Raw genomic sequence first — 21,336 nt, 5'->3', positions numbered from 1 at the left:
CTCTCTCTCTCTCTCTCTCTCTCTCTCTCTCTCTCTCTCTCTCTCTCTCTCTCTCTCTCTCTCTCTCTTTCTCTCTCTCTGTCTCTCTCTCTCTCTCTCTCTCTCTCTCTGTCTCTCTCTCTGTCTCTCACTCACTCTTTCTCTCTCTTTCTGTCTGTCTCTCTACTTCACAGGCCCGAACCCCTCGCGTGACCCGACCCAACCCCACACAGCCGGCTCTAGCCGACCAGGCCAGCAGGGTATCCTTCGCCTCCGCAGAGAGTCTGGAGACCATGTCGGAGGCAGACATCCCCCTCGGGTTCAACAGGATGAACCGCCTCCGCCAGAGCCTGCCTCTGGCTCGCTCCTCCAGCCAGGCCAAGCTCCGGGCGCCAGGTGAGACGGCGACCGTGTCGCCACCTCGCCGAGCAGGGTTTGCTGTGCGACCACGAGGCCGACGGGAGGATACATTAGTCAGCTTGTCACCAGTGTTGTTTGGACGTGTCACACATGACCACAGGAGTCTATTGTGTCAGGATTTGTAATTGTAACTTGTTTAATTTATTTGGAAGCGTTAAGGGACAAAAGTGTTCCAGTTGTATTTGGCTTCTGCTCAGCTACGTGCTTTACAGCTTCCCCTAACCCTGACAATATTCCTCCGTAAACCACTGCCTCTGAGGCATATTGTTTAATTGAATGTGACTACCTGAAGGACACTGGCACTGATACAAATGGGATTACTGCACAAGTGTATATTTTTCTGCCCTCCATCCTAGTAGTGATAATGAGCGATCAAAGAGTGTCGGCCGCGCACTGTGCATAACGTGTGTGTACATTTGCCACCCCCATCTTTCTCGCGCACCCTCTCTCAACCCTCCTCGCTTCCCCTCCTCTCCCCTTCCCCTCCTCCCTCCTCTCCCCTTCCCCTCCTCCCTCCTCTCCCCTTCCCCTCCTCCCTCCTCTCCCCTTCCCCTCCTCCCTCCTCCCTCCTCTCCCCTCCTCCCTCCTCTCCCCTTCCCCTCCTCCCTCCTCTCCCCTTCCCCTCCTCCCTCCTCTCCCCTTCCCCTCCTCCCTCCTCCCTCCTCTCCCCTCCTCCCTCCTCTCCCCTTCCCCTCCTCCCTCCTCTCCCCTTCCCCCTCCGATCCTCTGTCTGCGGCACCCGCAGGCATCTTGTTCCTCCAGTTGGGAGAGGAGACCAGGAGGGTGCACCTGACCCACGAGCTGACGAGCCTGGAGACCCTGAGGGCTCTCATCGTTCACATGTTCCCTCAGAGGCTCACCATGGCTATGCTCAGGTATCCTGTCCTCACGGTGCATTCACCTACCGGAGCCAGACGCTCAGAGATACCCATCGGCCATGTTATGAACCAGGATTGTGACCAGAGCTAATGCTCGGCTCCTTTCCTTTCGTGGTATCGGAGAGAACAGTTTGTGTTTGTGCTATTTGAGATGTTTGTGCACTGTCAATGTCATACACACAACACCTGCACAGTTATGCGATGTTGTACTTACATTTATACAAGGGTAAGATGTGTGGCTGTTTGTATCGGATAGTGTTTTGTTGTGGTGATTTTCTCGTTGTTACACTGTGCCTGGTAAAAGACAGCCTTGTTTAGCTCCAACCCCTGATAGACAACACTGATAGAACTGTACACTTCTTGTCCTTTATTATCTGTAGCACTTACAGTAAACACAATTTGTATGTCATTTTGGATAAAAGCCTCTGCAAAATTACTAAAGATAAATGTCAATATGCTAGATATCTCTGTTCGGGAACAATTTCTGAAGTCAGTCACCTCGCATAAACTGTTTTATAAAATATGCAACAATGGTTGCTCTTACTCAACAACTTGTATTTTCCATATACAGTGTATTCACCACTGAGCCTGTGGTCGGCATGATCATGAACACTTGATGGCTCAGGAAAAAGACACCTTTCCCCTAAAATATATCCTCACGGTGGAATACTCTTTGATTCACTCTGTGAAAAATAATTGTTTCAGTTTATGGAAATATGGAAAAACGTGATTGAAGCCTCTTGACATGTCCTTATCTCAGGTGCCCCAGCACAGCACTGCTCATCAAAGATGAGACACGCAACGTCTTCTATGAGCTGGAGGACCCACGAGACGTCCAGGATCGCTGTGTCATCAAGATCTACTGCAAGGAGCCCACTTATGGCACTTATCCTGGGCACCACAACCCACATATGGCTAATGGGGACCTCCGGGTGAGTGTGTGTGTGAGTCTGTGTATGTGTTTGAGTGCGTATGTAAGTGTGTATGTGAATATGTGTGTCAGAGTGTGAATGTGTGTTTGTATGTGTGTGAGTGTGTGTTTGGGGGTGGGGTTGTGTGTGTGTGTGCTCTGTGCGTGCATCCTGAAAAGGCTCTGTTTGGCTGCTCAAATGCACACTGTGCTGTCATGGCAACACATTTGAGATGCAGTGCAATAGGAAGATGCTGATTCAAAATGTCTGTCCATACTGTGCATCTATATGTCTGAGTGCATGTGCATATGCATGTATGTGTTTCATTTAACAAGCTGTCCATGGTTTAAAATTTTAATCTACAGCCAAGTGGGTTATCCTTTACACTTCTGTTGCCTTCAAGAGGGTCTGACAGTGATATTATGCCTAAGTGAATGTTTACAAACCGGGTAATTTGAGTATTCATTATGTAACCTACTGGAGACAAATGAAACCCAGTCAGTCTCTATTAAATGTGTCTGCATGAATGAGTAATGTGATATTACAGTAACAGTGCTGTTGCGTTTTCAAAACATGCCCCTAAAGAGCTTAGGAGACTGCTAACAAATAGCATAATGTTGCTGTAGTTGAAGACAGTGCTCGAGGTGCACAGGGAGGAAAGTATATTTGATGATGTCAAGAGAAAGCGAGAGAGAGAGAGTTTGATGTGAGAAAGGGATAGAAGGTAGAGATCAATCTGACCCTTGTACTTTTGTCGATCACAGAAGCCAGACAGCCCTCTGTGCGGGAGCGAGCGTGGTCGCTCGCTTGCACGCGCACGAATGATTTGCAGCCTCCCTGTACATTTTTGAGGTCAACCACCCCATCTCCCAAGGGCATCTCTCCCACCCCTTGTATAGCTCCCTAGCATTTTATAGCTTTATTGAGCGACCCGGCTTTACCTTGAGTTTTACGTTTGAGGGATATGTTAGTGTGCCTCCATACAGAGGTGAGTGAAGGGTGGGGGTGGATGCGAGCCAGCAGAGCCTGGATTACGATCTGATTACAGGTCATAAACCATGACCGGCACCAACAAGCACTGTGGAGACACCGGATTGGAGGGCGAATGGATTGACAGGGCTTGTGGTGGACATTGATTGGCAGGACTTGGTGCAATGGTCGGAGATTTGTGTGTTTTGTCCAACCATGACGGACATTTTGTGACGCTGGGGCTTTGCGATTGAGAGACGTGTGTGGTATAATCACAGGATGCTCAAGTAGATGTGAAGCAGTTGCTAAGATACAAGATGGAAATCATGGTGTTAGAGTTATTAGTCCAGTGTCTGGTGCCCACAGGGTGCTATTTTCAGGATGTTGGAAACCATTCTCAAAATATCTTAATCTTTAGTGTCACCTCTTTCTGATATGATGCGCCTCCCATAGACTTTGTGCTGTAGATTCGTATTAAGGCGTGGTCTTTACCCTTTGTAGTATTTCTTTTGTTGGGTATTGAATTCTATTCAGGTTGATTTCTTCATTGCTTTTTATATGGACTTTCTCGTTTTAATCCCAGAGGGAAATGGTGTATGCACCCCAGGACTCCCCACCCAACCGTCGTCTCAGCAACCCCCCCTCCTCCTCAGCCTCGCCCCCCTCCGGATCCCCGTCCCGTGTCCGCCTCCTCTACAGCGGGGGCCGACCCTCCTCCTACGCCGGCCCCCCTCACCCTCAGGGCCAATCCCACACCCACTCCCTCCCTCACCCGCACCACCACTCCTCCCCCGGGGGCCACGGAGGGCCACACCATCACCCCCAGAACCCCCAGCACCCCCAACACCCCCAGCACCCCCACCACCCCCAGCACCACCAACAACACCACAACCAGGGCGGTTTCTGCCCCTCCCCCAGCGCAATCCTGGAACGTCGGGATGTGAAACCGGACGAGGAGGTGGGCGGATCCCGCAGTGTGGTGCTCCTGAGGGGTGACGGCGGGGTCGGGGGAGGGATCTACGCCGACCCCTACACCCTGAGCCAGGAAGGGGGGCGCCTGAGCCTCGCCGGCCCCCACTCCCCCCTCCCCTCCAGGGTGGACCCCTACGGGTCTCTGTACCGCCGCGGGGGAGGAGGCGGGGGTGTGGGCCCGGGTCCCGGATCCGTGCGTTCCCTCACGTCCTACTCCGCAGCAGCCCTACAAGGCGAGCTGATGGAAAGCGGCGCCCTCTACAGGCCCGGAGGACCTCTGTACAACGACACCTACGCAGCCTCTATGCTCGCCATGGGGTTCCGGGTGCCACCCTCTTCGAGCCCGCAGAAGATTCCCGACATGAGGGACTCGTATTCGGGCACCATGCCTGGCCGAGGATCCCCTGGAAGGCAGACCCTGCGGAGGGACTCGGTGACGTCCTCCGTGTTTGGGGAGAGTCCCAAGTCCAGGGGCCAGGGGCCCGGCCTGGGTTTGGGGCCTGATCAGCTGTGTCTGATGGCTGGGCTGGGAGGGGAGGGAGGGGGCGGAGCTCCAGGCTTTAGCTCACCTCTACCAGGCAACGAGACAGAGACCAGGTAAGAAAAGCAGTCTGTCACTGTTCATTGCTGGTGCGCATTGGGTGTCTGGAATGTGTCAGTGTTGCTGGTAATACTTCCGGAACGCTTGAGGATCTCCTGGGAACTTCCTGTTATGCCCTTCCCTTATTGGATGCCATATGAGACTGAATCTAATGAGAATGATTATAGTTTCAATGTTGAATGTTTGAATGACTGTTGGCATCATTTGTGTGTGAAGGGAGCGTATGGAAGCGATGGAGAAGCAGATAGCCAGTCTGACTGGTCTACTGCAGAGCGTACTGAGCAGGGGACCAGATGCAGACAGCCCGTAAGACACACACAAACTCACTCACACACACACAAACAAACAAACAAACAAACAAACAAACAAACAAACAAACAAACGTGTATACACTCTTCTTGTACGCTGCTCAACCTTGAGTGCTCCAATAAAAGTCCCCACCTTAATTGACATGCATCTTTAGTACCAACTGCCAGCTGCAAGTATGCATACAGTGCAGATTGCTAAATTATTGAAAACTTTATCTCTCAATAACAGTGAGAAGATTGAGACTGCCAGTGACTGTTCTGGGACAGACCGTAAGTATTTATACAATAGTTACTACCTTCTTTTTTTGTGGTTTAAACATTTGCAAACAACTTGTCACAAAGAGCCCATTCCACTGCATGACATTTATATTTATATTTCTTTGCCCAGGAGAATTGTACTGAGTTGCTTATGTGATCAATGTGCCTTACATGCTGTTGCGAGCTTGCACTGTATCTGTCTTCGCTTTTGCTATTAACTCGTGCCTGCTTCTTGTTTTAGCTGGACGGTTAAAAAAAAAGAAAGGTATTATGTCCTAAAGTTGTCCTCCCTCCTCCTCTGTTTGTCTCTCTTTAGTCTCTCTGACTCCACTGTGGAGGTCATTATCCCTCGTTATTTTCTGCAGAAAATCTGTGTGTGGATCTGAATTTCCAATTATCCACATCTGTGTTCAGTGTCTTGATTGGGAATCGGTCCAGTACGTGTTGACCCTCTGTTGACCCTCTGTTGACCCTCTGTTCAGTGTGAAGTGGTGGAAGTTTTATTATGTTTTGTCTGCTATCAGTCATGTGTACCCACTCGCTGCACTCTGTACTGTGCTGGATCTGTCCTTGCGCTGTTTTCAGTCTCTCATTAAGCGACATGGCACTGAGCAGTCCGTGATTTGTCTGAAGTGAGTTTCTTTTTAAGGTTTTTGTCAGTACAGTAGATGTTGCAGTCTGTCATATTCTGCCTGGTGTATTACAGTTGCTTAGCCTTGTAGCCCATGTTGTGATGTGCGACTTGCTCTTTGGTATGTACTGTCCAATGGTTGTCATGAACTTGACCAATGAAGCTGAAATGGTTATGTCATTCCATCATGATGAAAACATGGTCAGGCAACTATTTATTCTAGTATTTTGTTAGCATTGAGATCTTTCTGTTCTTTCTGTTAGTCATCTTCCTGATTTCCAGCTTCCAAACATTTCAATCCAAGACTTTGAGTTCTGGTCTAAAAGACAGCATTATCTCTCAATAATCCCTGTGTTTTCCAGCTAAATAAAATTTGTTTTTATTCCTTGTGTGCTAAGTCTGGTGGGACCTTTGAAAGTCACTTTGAAAAGAATGAAGCATTATTTAAAAAAACTGGACAGTGTGACAGCCACATGTCCTCGCTTGAAAGTCCCATTCTAGAATTAGCTGTGGTTAGACACCCAAGCTCTCTGAACACCCTGGATACATTTAATCCCAAGTTTCTCCATGGTATCAGGTGCACTGTATTAGTACAGTGTGATTGGTCTTCCTTTTGTGTTTTGGAATTCTGTTTGACCTTGTATTATAACCAACCCTTTTAAAAGTATAGTTCACCTAAAAATGGCATTTGCTTCCTTACTTTTGAATAGACGCATGTTACCCAAGGTCAGTTCACTCATTCATCTTTTAACTTTCCTGCTGATACTGACCACTAACAACTGCAGGAATATTTACAAGCTGTGGGTATGAGTACTCCAGTCCATAAAATGTTCTTCAAGTGAAAGATTTGATCATTTAGGTGAACCATATCTTTAATCAAGGTTGTGAGGGATTCCCTGATTCAACCTCGTGCAGATAAAGGATAACCACAATAAGGGTTCATCTATATTTGATAAGAATTCATTCCAAGTGAACCAGCAGTGTGTTTTGCCTTTATTTGCAATTGATTGCCTTCTGTAGTCCCTCCCTTTGTGTTATTATGCATGGAAATATGAATTTGAAAATATGTTACAAAATGTTTTTTTGCAGTGAATGAAGCAAAACATGAATTGATTGATGTCAGCAAATATACTCAATACTTGAATTTTATTACGGAAACTTATTTGATGCCCTTTAAGAATGTGTAGTAGATTTCAACAACTTAAAATTCTAAACGTTTTGCTGTTTGTACACCAGTTTACCATATGTTTGATGTTGCTCTGAACTATAGGTGTACAATCACTCTAAACTTAGCCGTAACCAATGACATAATGAATAAACCATAGCCACATGACCAAAACCCTGCTATCTTATTGGTAGCTCTCACCCCATTGGCTCCCCTGGCCCTGATGCCGCCCCCGCCCACGGGGGCCTCACAGCCAATCACAGTGTCACGGCTTCAGATGCAGGTCCACCTGCAAGGCCTGCAGCACAACACCAACGCACTGCGTAAACAACTGTCCCAGCTGCGCAACATACAGGTGAGTGTGTGTCTTCTGAAAATGTATTTTACATACATCCGTGTGTGTGTCTGTGTGTGTTTTCATCTGATGCATATGGGTGTGTGTTAGTGTGTGTGCGTGTGTGTGCAGTACAATGTTGATGAGATGAACATCTGCCCATGTGACCTCACAGCTGGAGAACCAGGACTCGGTTCAGTCCCTGCTGAGGCAGACTGAGACAGAGCTGAGCCTGATGATGCTGGACGCCATGCGCACCCAGGAGGATCCGCTCCAGAGACAGCGCCTCCTGGTGGAGGAGGAGAGGCTCAAGTACCTCAACCAGGAAGAGTTGCTCATCCAGCAGCTACAGTGAGTTCAGCTCTGAGATGAAAATGGAAATAAGCCTTACCGTGACAGGAAGAAACTAGACTACAATGAATCCAACCTTGAGAATGAAAAACAAACATCAAACCCAACCAACCAACCCCTAATCATCATCAAAGTAACAGTAGCAGAATCTAAAACTCGAATCATCTTCATGGCTAAGACACCCTCTTTATCCCAGGATTCATAACCAACCATGGAAAAATTCATCTGCATGTTTGTAATGATCTGATGTCCACTCAGATGCATTGAGTTTAAGCTGTACTGGACAACTCTTGCAATTATAGATAGGTACATACTCCATTGCATGGTTGATGCCAAGCATTTCAGGGACTCGTTAGTTAGTTCTTAAATGTGTATTCAACAGCACTACAATGTTCACTTACAGGTTGCATATTCTGGAAAAAAGGGAACTTGTTTCATTGTTTGTGCAATGTGTTGTAGCCTCCACATCTGGTGCTGGCATTACAGACTACAGAAAGTAGACACAGGATTTGAGTTTTCTGGAGTTGTGACCTGTAATTGGTTTTTCAGTGATCTGGAGAAGTCTGTGGAGGAGCTCCAGAGGAACTCGTCGGTGAACCACGGACTGGTGACTGAACAAGAGGTGGAACAGAAGAGCAAAGAGCTGAGGACTCTGGGGGAAACCCTCACAGATCTCAAGAGTGAGTGGGTTGTTCTAGAATTTTCAAAGGACGATGCAGATTTGGAAGATCTGGACTCTATTTCGTTAGTGTATATTCCCCCAAACTATTTTATGTCTGTACTGTTTCTACAAATTCTTAATATAAAAATGTCACCACTTTAACTTTTTTGATCATTGGCATAATTTTGAGTTATTTTAATTTATAACTCATTACACTGTGTTATATCAATTATTATTCATATATTTAAAAAAAATTCAGTGTTATATTACTTTGGCACGAATCCTCACCGATTCATGCAAATAAAGTATTGAATTGAAATTGAATTTATATTAAATAGAGTGGAGCTCTTACCGACTCAAGTCCTCATGGCCTCTTATTAAATGTGGTATAAAATGATAAGTATATATGTAAATGTATATGCTTCACCAGATACAGTGCTCACATTAGAAATATGTCTCAGCCGTTTCCCTCAGTGCGTAGGTGAATGGAATTCGTAACAGACAAGAGCATTCACACCCCTACCATAAATGTGACTGCCTCTTAATGACAGTACAGCTGTAACTAGCAGATTGTGGAACATGTGTAACACTTTTAACCACAATACAGCAGATGCAAGTTTAACAGGGAAGGTGACATCTGTGTTGCTATTCTTGAGCTCTAAATTCCCCTTAAATAGTCGAATGTCGAAAGAGAATCTCCCAGTTTGTTCTGCTCAGTGTGATAACTGCAGGGGGGCCAAGACTACACTGACACTCAGCGGGGAGTGTGACGAGACCAAAAAAAGATGTTTTACTAACATGAACATGTTCTTTCACATAAAGACGGACCTGTGTGCACACCCACAGACGCATAACATATTCATTATTATTCTTGGAATCATTTTTTGTATTGTCCCTCTTTCTCTCTACCCCTTTGCCTTTAATTCGATTCCATTCACCTCCACACATTTTATTGGCGCAATATAATACTCACATTTTCACAGAACAAAATTATCCTTAATTTAATCTCTTCTTCCATATTGTTCCTATCCCTCTCTATCGCTCTCTCTCGCTCTCTCTCTCTTTTGCTCTATCTATGTCTCTTTACCTGTCTCATTGTTTGTCTCTCTGTCTGCCTCCCCCTCTCCTCTGTAGACCAGTTCCCCAGTCTGCAGAGCAAGATGCGGGTGGTGCTTAGGGTGGAGGTTGAAGCAGTCAAGTTCCTGAAGGAGGAACCACACCGACTTGATGCCCTACTGAAGCGTTGTAGCACCATGACTGACGCGCTGACCACCTTACGGAGGTATGGTTCCGATAAACTGAGTGTGGTTATACCACGACCAACCTAGGCAGGCAGGCAGCAGTCACAGACGCTGACACATTGACCAAGTATGCATCACAGACGCTGACACATTGACCAAGTATGCATCTTCTAAATGTTGACCACTTCAATCAGGTAGGGCACATGTGTAATGCATGGCGACCGCACTACTCATCAGTAAATCGAGGATTTGTAAACTAGACCTGAAAGCATATTCCCGCTCAGTAGATGTTGAAATCTACTTATGTACTGGGTCTCACACTATGACCCACTCATGACCACTCAGAACCAGATCATGTTTGGGTTGTATTGGATTCGTGCTTTGGTTAGATGGACCACACAGACACCTGACACTGCAATGTGTTTTGTTAGTGTATTATATCCCCCCTGTATGTACAGACAAGTTACAGAGGGCATGTGGAAGGGCCCAGAGGATCTATCCAGCCAGTCAGCCAAGCGTGCAGAGGACATGGGGCGGGCCTCAGACCTGGACATGCTGTCCAGCCCGCCTTTCAGCCTCAACGACCTCGGGGGCAGTGCCAGCCTGGCCAACTGGATGCCCATGTCAGGCAGTGATCCGGACGCGCTGGGTCCTGAGCAGGACTCCCAGCCAGCGACCACCTACAGGTCCAGAGCTCTGGATGAGCTGCCCAGTCGCCGTGCTGCTGACAAATCAGTGTCCGCGGAGGTCAGACTGGTAATGATAATGACATATTTATTTAACGCTTTTATCCAAACAGACCCACAAGGGGGATGGGAGCCTGCTACCTTTTTATCTGCAGTCAAATGCTCGACCTCGATGATGAACTATACACTTTACCTGTGTATTTTGATACTGTGTTTGTGTGTACGTGTGTGTATGTAGGTATGTATGTATGTGCATTCTGTACAATCTTATTTAAGGTTAGAGGAACCACATTATGCAACATACACAAACTAAGTTGTCTTACTTGATAGGGATCTGCTCTGTTTTTCTGTATGTGTTCCACAGGCTGCAGAACGGGACTGGGAGGAGAAGAGGGCCAGTCTGACCCAATTCAGCGCCCAGGACATCAACCGACTCCTGGAGGAGACCCAGGCTGAACTCATGAAGGCTATCCCAGACCTGGACTTTGCTGCCAGGCAGATCAACAAGCCTGTAGTGCCCCCCAAGCCCCAGATGACCACCCCTATTACCTTTACATCCATGACCACTGCTGCCACTAATGCTATTGCCTCTACTACGACTCCTACAAGCTCGTCCCCAACTACCACCAGTGTAGACCAGCAGCAGAGTAAGGTTCAGATGACTGCCCAAAAGCTGGAAGGTGGCTCACGTCGTGGTTCAGGTGGGGGGAATGTCTTCACATTACAGTATCTTAATTACTGATTTTGTTTCATGGTTTGGGTTGAGTGTTGTGACTAGGGTAGTCAGCAAGAGGACAATGAATAATTGTCAAAATACGTTTTTCTCTTTTCATTTCCTTTATTGTGTCAGAGTGATCATGATGTATTGTTGCATTTTCACTGAGTAACTGGTGTGCCTGGCGATGATTCATCTGTTGTTATGTTCGAAACGAGTGACTACTCCTGTATTATGACTAAGTGGTTGTTATTGTATGGGATGACTGTTATGACAGCATTCTGAAATCGACCTGCTTGTTGGTTGTAGCGGAGCTGACAGTGACCAGGTATCGTACAGAGAAGCCTTCAAAGTCCCCGCCTCCCCCACCACCTCGCCGTAGTTTCCCATCAGCCCACGGGATCACCACAAACCGCACTGGGGAGGTTATTGTCACCACCAAGAGTTTAATGGTAGGTGAATTGGCCATTAAGTACTATACATTCAACTTATTTAGTATGCAGATACATTTCTCTTATTAAATCTAATTGGCAATTCATCTTTGGAACACTCATAGAAGGTTTGCCATGCATTCGCATAAGAAGTGGCTCTTGATATTCAGAATAGCCGTTCCACGGAGACATTTTAGAAGTCTATGTTTTTCCCACTCCTCATCTCAGACTAGCAACAGAATCCAAACGTTTTAACTGCCAAAGTGGGTGTAGTGACACTACCGTCTTGACAGAAGGCAGAGTCAGAGGATGGCGAGGTCCCCAAGACCCTGGTGAAGCTCAGGCGGACACCATGTGACGCCCCTCGCCCTGCCTCCACGCCCCCTGTCATCGCCGCTTCAGCGATCAAAGATGAAGATGACGAGGAGAAGATCATAGCTGAACTAGAGGTAAGAGCTGGTTGGCCGTTTTGTTTTGTTTTTTACATTGTGGATTTTACATTGTGTTTGCATTATTTGCTTTTATCAAGACATACAGTTGGAATATTCAGTTCCGGAGCAGAAAACCACACATTTTTGGGAGTCACAGTTCTTAAGTTTGCCATGTGTAAGGGATTTGAAGATCATGGATGTACTTGTGTAAGTCTAGGATTTTATATATAGGAAAGGATATACAAGATGCAATGATTCCCTTGCTAAAACATATTTTGTTTGGAGCCAATTTTACACAATGTCTAACATAGAGAGAAAGTAATTTAAATAATCTTTATATGAGGTTACACTTGCAAAAGAGCCTGCTCTGATGCAGATACTGTATGTATGTATGTATGTATGTATGTATAGAAATATTATTGAAATGGAATCAAGTGACTCTTCTGATGCAAGTGGCTGTCCTAAAATGTGTTGCTGTCAGGATGCTCAATGGCAATGTGATAACCTTAACCTTACACCACTCTCCCACACACTGACAACCCCCACCCACCCACCCACCAGATATTTCAGAGAGCCCCCGTCAAAGTATCCCCTCCCCACTCTCTGCCCAACACTCTACCGAGGCCCACTCACCTCCCTCACTGCTCCACAGGGTCTCTGGGACGACAGGTAACAGACTCACTCGACCCTGCCCCCGAAAAAAAAACCTTGCCTGCCGTGCTTTCTCTACTCTCAAGTTCTCTGTCTCTTCTGCATCGTTGCCTTTTCTTTATCTAACATGCTTCTAACATGCCCGAGTGATAAGTCAGCCCCACCCAGGACGTGCTGCAGGATGAATCAAATGCACCCGTCAAATTGCTATGAACAAAAGGAATACAGGACAGCATGAAACGTATGTGTTTAATCCTCAAAAACTGCCAAACATTCTAAGAATAGTTTGTTCATCGCTTGTATGGAGCCTGTCCATATCCTGTAGCCATCAGTCAAAAAATGGTGTTCCCTAAAGAAAAACAAACAGGAGCAAGAAATGGTTCATTGATTCTCCTTGGTGCGGCTCTTCCTTCATTTAAAATTACTGTCATACCTTCCAGAACATGCCGCTTAGCTTGTTCCAGTGAAGGAAACAATTACAGATTCTATTAAATCTAACTGCCTTGTCTAATTATTCTCTTCCTTTCATAACTACAGTTCCAATGTACTCTATAAGCTCACATTTGGACTGCATTCAATCTTACTAATTGAGCACTAATTTTCTAATTCTAGATTCTATACTGTGATAGTTTGTCACCTGTTTAAACATTCAAAAGAATATGCATCTTTCCATCCTCCTTTCCATGCGGTTATTGTTCTATTATGATCTAATGTGATTTGTTTAGGGAAAACAAATGCCCTTCTATCGAACAGTAAACGAACCAGTTGATGAATGATTTCTCAAAGGAGGGAAAGCTGCTATTTGAATTCAGCCAAAGTTGCATTTTATTCAAACCGAGAATGCATTCACGTTGGGTTGCAGACTGACAGATGATTAGACTTTCTGGCAGGAGTAGCAACATATTTTGTTCAGTTAAAAGTAATTTTGCTACAATTAACTAGTATGCTTTACTAAGTAAGCTGTCAAAACATGAAACAGTGATGGAAAATGTTTAGGGTCACAGTTCCAGATGGATAGGGTGATTGAGAAATAACTTTTTAAATATATCATCTGCTCAGTTTGAATTGGCTAAACTCAAAGTCCGCCAAATTGAACTATGCAATATCATGTTGTCATTCACAATTATTCTACTTACACGCCTCAACAACAGTAGAATTATATAAATCATTTAATTACAGAGTCCTTCTCATGCAAATGTTCCGGCATTATCAACAGATTGATTGACCAATGACATCAGTTAGGTCCTGTGGTTTCGGCGTCCATGAATACAATCTTCTAAGGATGTCACCTCGTTGCCAGTACAGTAAGTGAAAGATAACACAGCATTAAACCCAACTCTCCTCCTCTTTGCTCTGCCTAGACTGTCAGCAACTCTCCAGGACCAACCAAGGGACCTCAGCCTACAGTAGCAGCCCGACTCAAGCACCTCCAACAGGGCAGTCTGGAGAGGCCCAAGACCAGGAAGCAGAAAGAGGACTTTCCTAAGATCCAGGGCCAGCAACAGGTATTCCATTTCTGAGAAAGCCCTTCTTGGAGTTACAGTCCTTCATTGTGTGCCATCCATGACTGCCCCAGCCAGGATATACCAACTGGGCTCATTCAAGACGGCTTGGAGGAAAGATGTGATGCAGTTTTTTGTTTTGACTGGTAGTAACAACCCAAATGGCAGGTGTAGATGTGCTTGGCATGCCTAAATAGTTGGCATTACTCAGTTTGTCTGTGAAAAGTAATTTTGTGATTATTCCATGGTTCCTAACGTGAACGATGCCTTAGAAAGGCTAATGCAGCTACATAATCTTTCTTCAAACCATTCTTATCGATAATGCCACGGAACCATTTTTACACCTCAATGTCAATACCTTGATCTTCCATCTATCAAATCCTACATCCAGTTTCTCCAAATCATTGGCTGTTCCCAGTGCCTCAAACTAATGTTTTCATTTTGCAGCATTGTCCTGTTGTTTTAGGATATTTTTGTGTCCCAAACTTTGGAGTGTTGGCCTATTGTAAAAAAAAAAAAAAAAGAAGTTAGAATCCTGGTCCAGTTGTATAGATACTACAGTATATAATACTCTGTTACTTAACAGCTGAGAATAAAGCACAGTTCAAAAGCTAAAGGGTCGGTAGCCCTCAATTGGTCTAGTGCAGTGTTCAAAGTGTAGTAAAGTGCCCACTTGAATTCTAAGCACAATGTTTTTCAGCCGTGTTTTCACGGTGCTCGAAAGGCAGACACATTAAAGAGAAGAATGAAAGGCAAAGAAAATGAATGGAATGTTAAAAAAGACTAAGCATTAATTAATACATTACGGACTATGTAATAGGATCAAAAATTACATAAAGGATCAATTTCATAGTGCAGCACACCTCCAGTTCACAACCAGCCAGTCTTCCACTGAGATGAAAACCTACAGAAACCATAGTCTTATCTGGTCCTGCAGACACTCCAACTCAACCCCAATATTTTGAGCCGCCTTAACGTACCCTACAGTAGCCCTAAACTGAAAAAAAAGCTTTTAATATAGCAAGCTCAAGATAAAACAGCTAGCCATCTACCTCCTGGCTAGCACCTGGGCCTGCCACAATCCCGTACTTGGCCTCATGGCACTAATCCATACCCTATGAGTTAACTAATAGATTTAGTTATCTTTCTTCTAGGTAGTTATAAGGGTCACCTACCTTGTGTGGGGGTCTGTAGGGTTGTGATGATGACATTCTGATTGATCGTTGATCAGATATGAGTTTCACTCATCTGTTTCAAAGTAGCACATTTTTATTAAGTATTAAGTGAAGACGATCTCCCCAAAAGGACAGACCCCCAAAACCGCTGGCCATTAGCAATGACAAACGCTAGCATATTGATGTCATGCTGACCTTGACATTGTTGCATTGTCTGGGCAGCTTACAGTCACAAGAAATACAACCCATGCAATAGTATGGTATTCATGACTATTTGCTTTGCAGTAAAAACAACTGTTGAAATGCTTCCTCCTGTATTATTTTCCACACTTTTCCTGATTGAGGAAGTTATACATTGCATTGGTTTTGTGCAAAAAGGTACTCCTATTTACTAAGAGTATAATCATGGTGCTTTAGATGTCTTCTATCGAATGTTCATCAATCCATTTGCAACCATGTATAGTGTTTGTTGTGTAAAGAAGTACATAAGTGATTTATTCTGTACAATAGTAAACTGTATGTGACCAAGCAAACAAAATACATGTTGCATTTATAAGGTTTACTGTATGCAACTCATAAAGGCATAATATTTGAATTCATTGGATGTACTACAGTAGATGCTTGTACATGACATATAAATTATATTGTGGGTACAATAAAGGTCCACATGGGTTTTATGTATTTTATATTAAATCCAACAAGGATCAGACATTCTTAAATTGTCGTTATGGGAGCATGATTTGACTACAGAAAAAATAAGGTTATTTTAAACCAATAACCTTTCATAAAGAGCCCAAGGCCACCACCATTATCTTACTGTAATTTCTTTTTATTTCTTTGTGTTTGTGTTCTTTGTGAGGAGTGTGAAGGGGAAACTTCCTCAACAGATATGTTGTCCATGTCATGATCAAAAGATGTGCATAATACATGACTGCCTCAGGCATATACATGTAGAAGGATTACCCAAATACAGTTGGAAGGAAAAGAGTTACAAGTGTGCCATAAAATAGCTTAGCCCAGTACCACTACATGGACAATGGACCTCCAAAAGTCAAAAACTGCCTACTGTTGTAATAACTATGACCAGGTGACCTTCTCTTTATCTTTATTTGTAACAGTTTTTTGACAAGCAGTACATCATTTTTCGAGATTACGGATAAATAAGATGGAACTGCATACTATTGCTTGCGAGCATTGGTGCACCTGTCTCTTTCGTTACTTGACAACCACATTTGCAATAGGACTCTGAGAGCTGCAGATGTAGCAATGGCCCCAGAGCCATGAAGGAGGATAGTGACACGAGACCCTTTTCCCATCGGATTTGACTCAAGCTAATGTCATCCCTGAACCCTCCCTTCACATGTAACTCATCCTAGCTCACTTTTCACACCAAAGTAAAAAAAAAAAACCTACGGGAAATAATTTCCAGTACATAATTTCCATGCATACTGAAGAATACATTGTTGCTCCCACTTGCTGTGCACTTTAATGTCTAAGTCAAGAGAGGTACAGAATGGAGGGTTGATATAGTATTTTACTCTAAAACTGAGATCACAGAAACCAGAACCTACTCCCATTAATCCTTTTCAGAAATTGACTCATTGCATAGAGGATTTGAATATACCTTTGTAAGGTTACTGTGCCTACATTGTTGTATTTAGTTTACTTCAATTGGAATGTGTGCGTTGGCTAGGTTTTCTCTTGCTACCTGCCCATGCAAGTTGAGCATAGTTATTGAGCTCAGTCGTTTTAACATTTGGCCGGTAACCCTGTAATCATCATGTAGCCTTGCCTCCTGTACTCTGCCTGTGGTGCTACAATACCTTCAGTAACATAACTTCTATTTTGACCTGTTATAGGTACAATTTCTTTATGTGAGTTACTGTACCTTCATACCCCATTGCTTCCAAAGCTTGTGTGATTCTCCACAAGTCTCCATACACCAGTCTATCTCATTCTGAACAAGCAGGCCTCCCAAGGACACATTCCAGCCCCATTTGTCATGACTAGAACCAAACACTTCAGAGCCGACATTGATCTAAATTGACATCAGTGCCACAACTCACTAGCACCCTTAAAAGAATGCCTCTGCTCTTCCCTGAATCTCATTGTTCGTACTCGTCTCCCAGCTCAAATAGGAGTTTCACATTGTTCGTCTTATGGGAACCTTGTTTGTTTGGCCCTGCAAACCTTTTGCCTCATTGAACTGTTAGATTGGTAAACCACCATGGCAGCAGTGTGCGTGGGGCCCATACTCATCTAATCTGAGGCCAAATCTCTTGTTCGCTAAAGGGCAAGCACTTCATTAGCATTGGCGTCGGATCAAGCTTGAAGAATGTCCAAATAAGTCAGTGAGACAGGCTTTTCTCCTTACATTTTTTTGTTTCCTTCTCTTGGTGGGAGTCCCCCTTGAGTTTGAGGTTCAAACAAGTACATTAACTCTTGGATGTAAATTGTCTTGGCAAAAAAATAGTTTGAACTGGTTCATGCAAAGATGAATCATAAATTCTCATTATAAGAGGGAGTTTAGTTTAGAGTTTGGACAAGAGGGTATATTAGGATCAAAAATGGTTACTGAATAATACATTTGAAATCTATGCAACAAATTTGTGTTCGTTATTCCCTCCAGGAATACATTTGTATGAAATAAAAAGATAATCTTACTCTCCAAAGCTTACTTCAACACCACACCTTTTCCTCTCCATCCCCTCTTCCTCAGAGACAGAGAGAAAGACAGAGAACGAGAGAGATTTCGAAAGAAAGAGAGCGGGAGGGAGGGAGAACGAGAAGCTGAATCAGGACAGATTGCTTGTCCCAGAGCCCTGACAGCATCTCGCTACTGATCACAGCAATATTTCCCCAGCTCTGCCTACGCTCAGCTTAGCGACAGCCACACGCTCTCTCTCATCTCTCTCTCTCATCTCCCAGTGAGCCTGACGACTGTCACGCCGATGCACCAAACACAGCATCCCCGGTGGCCAATATAGGTAAATGCAGTCAAGGCCCAACAGATACACAGTGCCCCCTGTGGCTCCTGAGAATAATTTCAAAGACGTGTTACGTAATTGCTTCCAGCTTCAGGAAAGATCATATTAGAGAGGATGGTTGAAAGTTTAGTGACGGTATTTGATGAGAGACCAGTATGCTTGCTGAAATCCTGAAAACTGTGTGTTTTGCATACATTCCCTCTGCACACTTCTGTTGACTATTAACTCTGTTCCAACTATTCTCCTACTATTATGCTTTTGAGTAGCATGACATACTTCAAAATGTAAGCTTGGATCATGATATGCACACCATGACAAGATCATCCACAGCATAACTAGATAATTCATGATCTAAACTTCCACCTTGAAACGATTTGTACTTTTCATGCAACAGGAGCTCAAAGAACAAACAAAAATTTTACACAAGAATTTGATTCAACATTGATACACAAAGGTGCATTTTTTTTTTTACTAAGGATAGGCGCGCTCTGCTTCACAAATAAATAAAAGGTGATTTCGGGTGCGAGTGAAAAAAGACTAGTAACTTAAAGTAGAAAAAACTGCACTCTCAAGCTTGCTCGTTGCTTCTTTTGACCAGTTTATTGGAGTGACAGTGTCATTTGTATTTTTTGCATTTTTTGTTTTCCCATTAAAGTTGTCAGATTGGTATGCCACAGTTATTCATTTCATATAATCTAAGTTTAGACTTTAACCCCACAACTGGATGCGCTTCAGCATTATTTTTTGAAAATCTAACTTTTCCTTAAAAAATAATTAGAAAAGCAACCTTTTGCCTTTCTATCACGCATCACTTTCCTTTTGCTATTGTCTAAGCTCTCTAGCAGAACAAGCTGTGAATACATCACTTCCTCTGCAATTAACCTTTCTCCTGGCTAATTCACAATCTAACTGACACTTGCCAATTGGAGCGTTCTTCACAACCATTTCCTCTGCTCTCTTGGGCTATGATTTAATCTTCGAGGCATTGGCGTTCTCTCCCTGTTTCGGCTATATTTACTGCAGGTCTCTCAGATTTCCCCCCAAAATACCCCAAATTCCAACAACGATGTTTTTGCATTTTTAAGACTTAAGATACAATTATTCTAAGGATGGAATAGTTCCAATGATCTTACCAAGGATCTGTAGACAATCATGGTGTGGTGACTACCAGAGGTTACCCAAATTAGTGAAAAGGACCAGATTTTAAGGATTATTCTATTCAGTGACGACCTTTTAAAAGGGTCAAAACACAACGGGAAAAGCTGAATGCTGCATTTTCACTGTCATCCTTTGGAAAAACAAGGGACTGAAAGGAATAGAGATGTCCAATACTCATGTTGGCTATTTGTCCTAAAATACAGCCTTGTATATGGATATAATACAACAAATTAATACTGTATTAGTAGTTGATTTAGGGAACAAGATTGAAACCACAGAATCACTTATGACACAAAGGCGGCTTTATACATTGTCATAATTATCAGTAAAAGTCTTTGTTTGTGTATTATTGTGGACTAAATAGGACAATATTTGCTCACTGGCCCCAGCCATTATTACATCAAGCCCACAGTATGTGTCATAGCCAAGTAAGAACATCAATATAGATGTTAATATTGGAGCTGATTTTCTGTTTGGCCTAACACTAAATCAAAATGTATTACTTACTATGTTACAAAATAGAGGACAGATTATCCAACTGAAGGTGACATGCTCTTTGGAGGGAAGTATAAAGATACTGCCAAGGAAACTCATGCTACAAGCATGACTTTGTACTGCGGGCACAAAATTACCTATATAAAATATTAAGCTACAGCATATTACATTGAATAATGTACATTTATTAAATGTATTATCATTTAGACTTGAAAATAGAAACAAGCATCACAAAACAGGAAAAGCTGTAGAATAGAAATCCTTTCAGAGGTGTATTGTAAGACATATAATAACACATCTCTGTAACTATAATTATTGTTTTTGTGTAAAAAAAATAGAAATCTTCATCTATGTTTTGTATAATCAAGCCCTTTTGTATTTTTATACTTGGAAAAGAGGATTCACACTTACATATCATACATTATACTGTAAATGGAGATATTTTTGAGTTTATTCATAATGTACATTTTTTATTTCTTCACAATGTGTTAAATAATGTAAAAACAAAACATTGTGCTAAAGAAAACTACAATTATTTGGGTAAAAAGAACAACATAGTGAAGCATGCCATGAAAACTAACCCCTAACGGCTCCTAAAGGTAAATTACTTATGGACTACTTATAGTAGCAGCACATTAAATGGACAAAAAGCACAGATGAGAAGGAACGAGACTCAGAGCTCATATCCTCATTCCTCTTGACAAGTATGTACTCACTGTTAAGACTAACCATACTGTAGCTGTCTTCCTCTATTGTAATCAAAAGTGCACCTTGTAATATGTACAATATAAAGTATACACTAAATTGGTGGTTTGTAGATGAATGTGTGGTTGTTCAAAGTTGTCTGTGGATGTTGTATCTTATGTAAATAATTACCTAAATAGATTTTTATGTGATTTTTGTAGGGAAAAAAATCTAAACGGCATGTACTTACATTCCCGGAATTTGCACGCTGGGTCTATAAGTCAAACTTTTGTTCTTTTTGTTAAAGATTCTGTGTATACTTGTGAGTGTACAGTATTATAGATTAAACATTGTACAGAGCATTCGATTTTGTATAACGTGAAAAAGTCAGTTAAGGCCCATTTTACTGTCATCTTCATGCAAAGAAAAATAAAGATTAATGAAACAATTGCAAAAGATATGAAACATTGTTAATATACTGTTGTGAGGCGTGAGAGTGATGCTTGCTGTGTGAGATAAGTGTTGTTTGTGAATATTCAAGAAGAATGATATCATAGTACGAGAATACAGAACATGTATACTAGACCATCTACTGAATCAGTGCTAATGCCATGCAAATTTAAGTATTGAAAGATTGTTGCTGCTTTTGTGAGAAAATCTATGGTACAAAGACTGCTGCTTTTGTACATTTCTGTTGTGTTTTTGTGGGAATAAAAGTGTCTTATAAAAGACAGCAGAGTCA

At 43.2% G+C, this 21,336-nt stretch overlaps 1 protein-coding gene across 1 annotated transcript in view; it reads left to right on the top strand.

The window, feature by feature from the left end:
• Positions 1–21,298, top strand: part of LOC124475876 (SRC kinase signaling inhibitor 1-like) — a 34,301-nt gene extending 13,003 nt beyond the window's left edge. The window contains exons 3-18 of the mRNA XM_047032720.1: positions 174–375; positions 1,145–1,274; positions 2,038–2,209; positions 3,741–4,726; positions 4,947–5,036; positions 5,268–5,308; positions 7,287–7,447; positions 7,602–7,777; positions 8,327–8,457; positions 9,573–9,720; positions 10,111–10,435; positions 10,730–11,066; positions 11,390–11,532; positions 11,805–11,960; positions 12,504–12,611; positions 13,955–21,298. Of these exons, the coding sequence (XP_046888676.1) occupies positions 174–375; positions 1,145–1,274; positions 2,038–2,209; positions 3,741–4,726; positions 4,947–5,036; positions 5,268–5,308; positions 7,287–7,447; positions 7,602–7,777; positions 8,327–8,457; positions 9,573–9,720; positions 10,111–10,435; positions 10,730–11,066; positions 11,390–11,532; positions 11,805–11,960; positions 12,504–12,611; positions 13,955–14,113 (3,465 nt within the window). The 3' untranslated portion in view covers positions 14,114–21,298. The remainder of the gene's footprint in view (positions 1–173; positions 376–1,144; positions 1,275–2,037; positions 2,210–3,740; positions 4,727–4,946; positions 5,037–5,267; positions 5,309–7,286; positions 7,448–7,601; positions 7,778–8,326; positions 8,458–9,572; positions 9,721–10,110; positions 10,436–10,729; positions 11,067–11,389; positions 11,533–11,804; positions 11,961–12,503; positions 12,612–13,954) is intronic.
• The last annotated feature ends 38 nt before the right edge of the window (positions 21,299–21,336 follow it).

Source organism: Hypomesus transpacificus, chromosome 13 (assembly GCF_021917145.1).
Source record: "Hypomesus transpacificus isolate Combined female chromosome 13, fHypTra1, whole genome shotgun sequence".
Lineage (NCBI taxonomy): Eukaryota > Metazoa > Chordata > Actinopteri > Osmeriformes > Osmeridae > Hypomesus > Hypomesus transpacificus.
The sequence above is the reverse complement of the archived record's forward strand: the minus strand, read 5'-3'. Positions and strand labels throughout refer to the sequence as shown.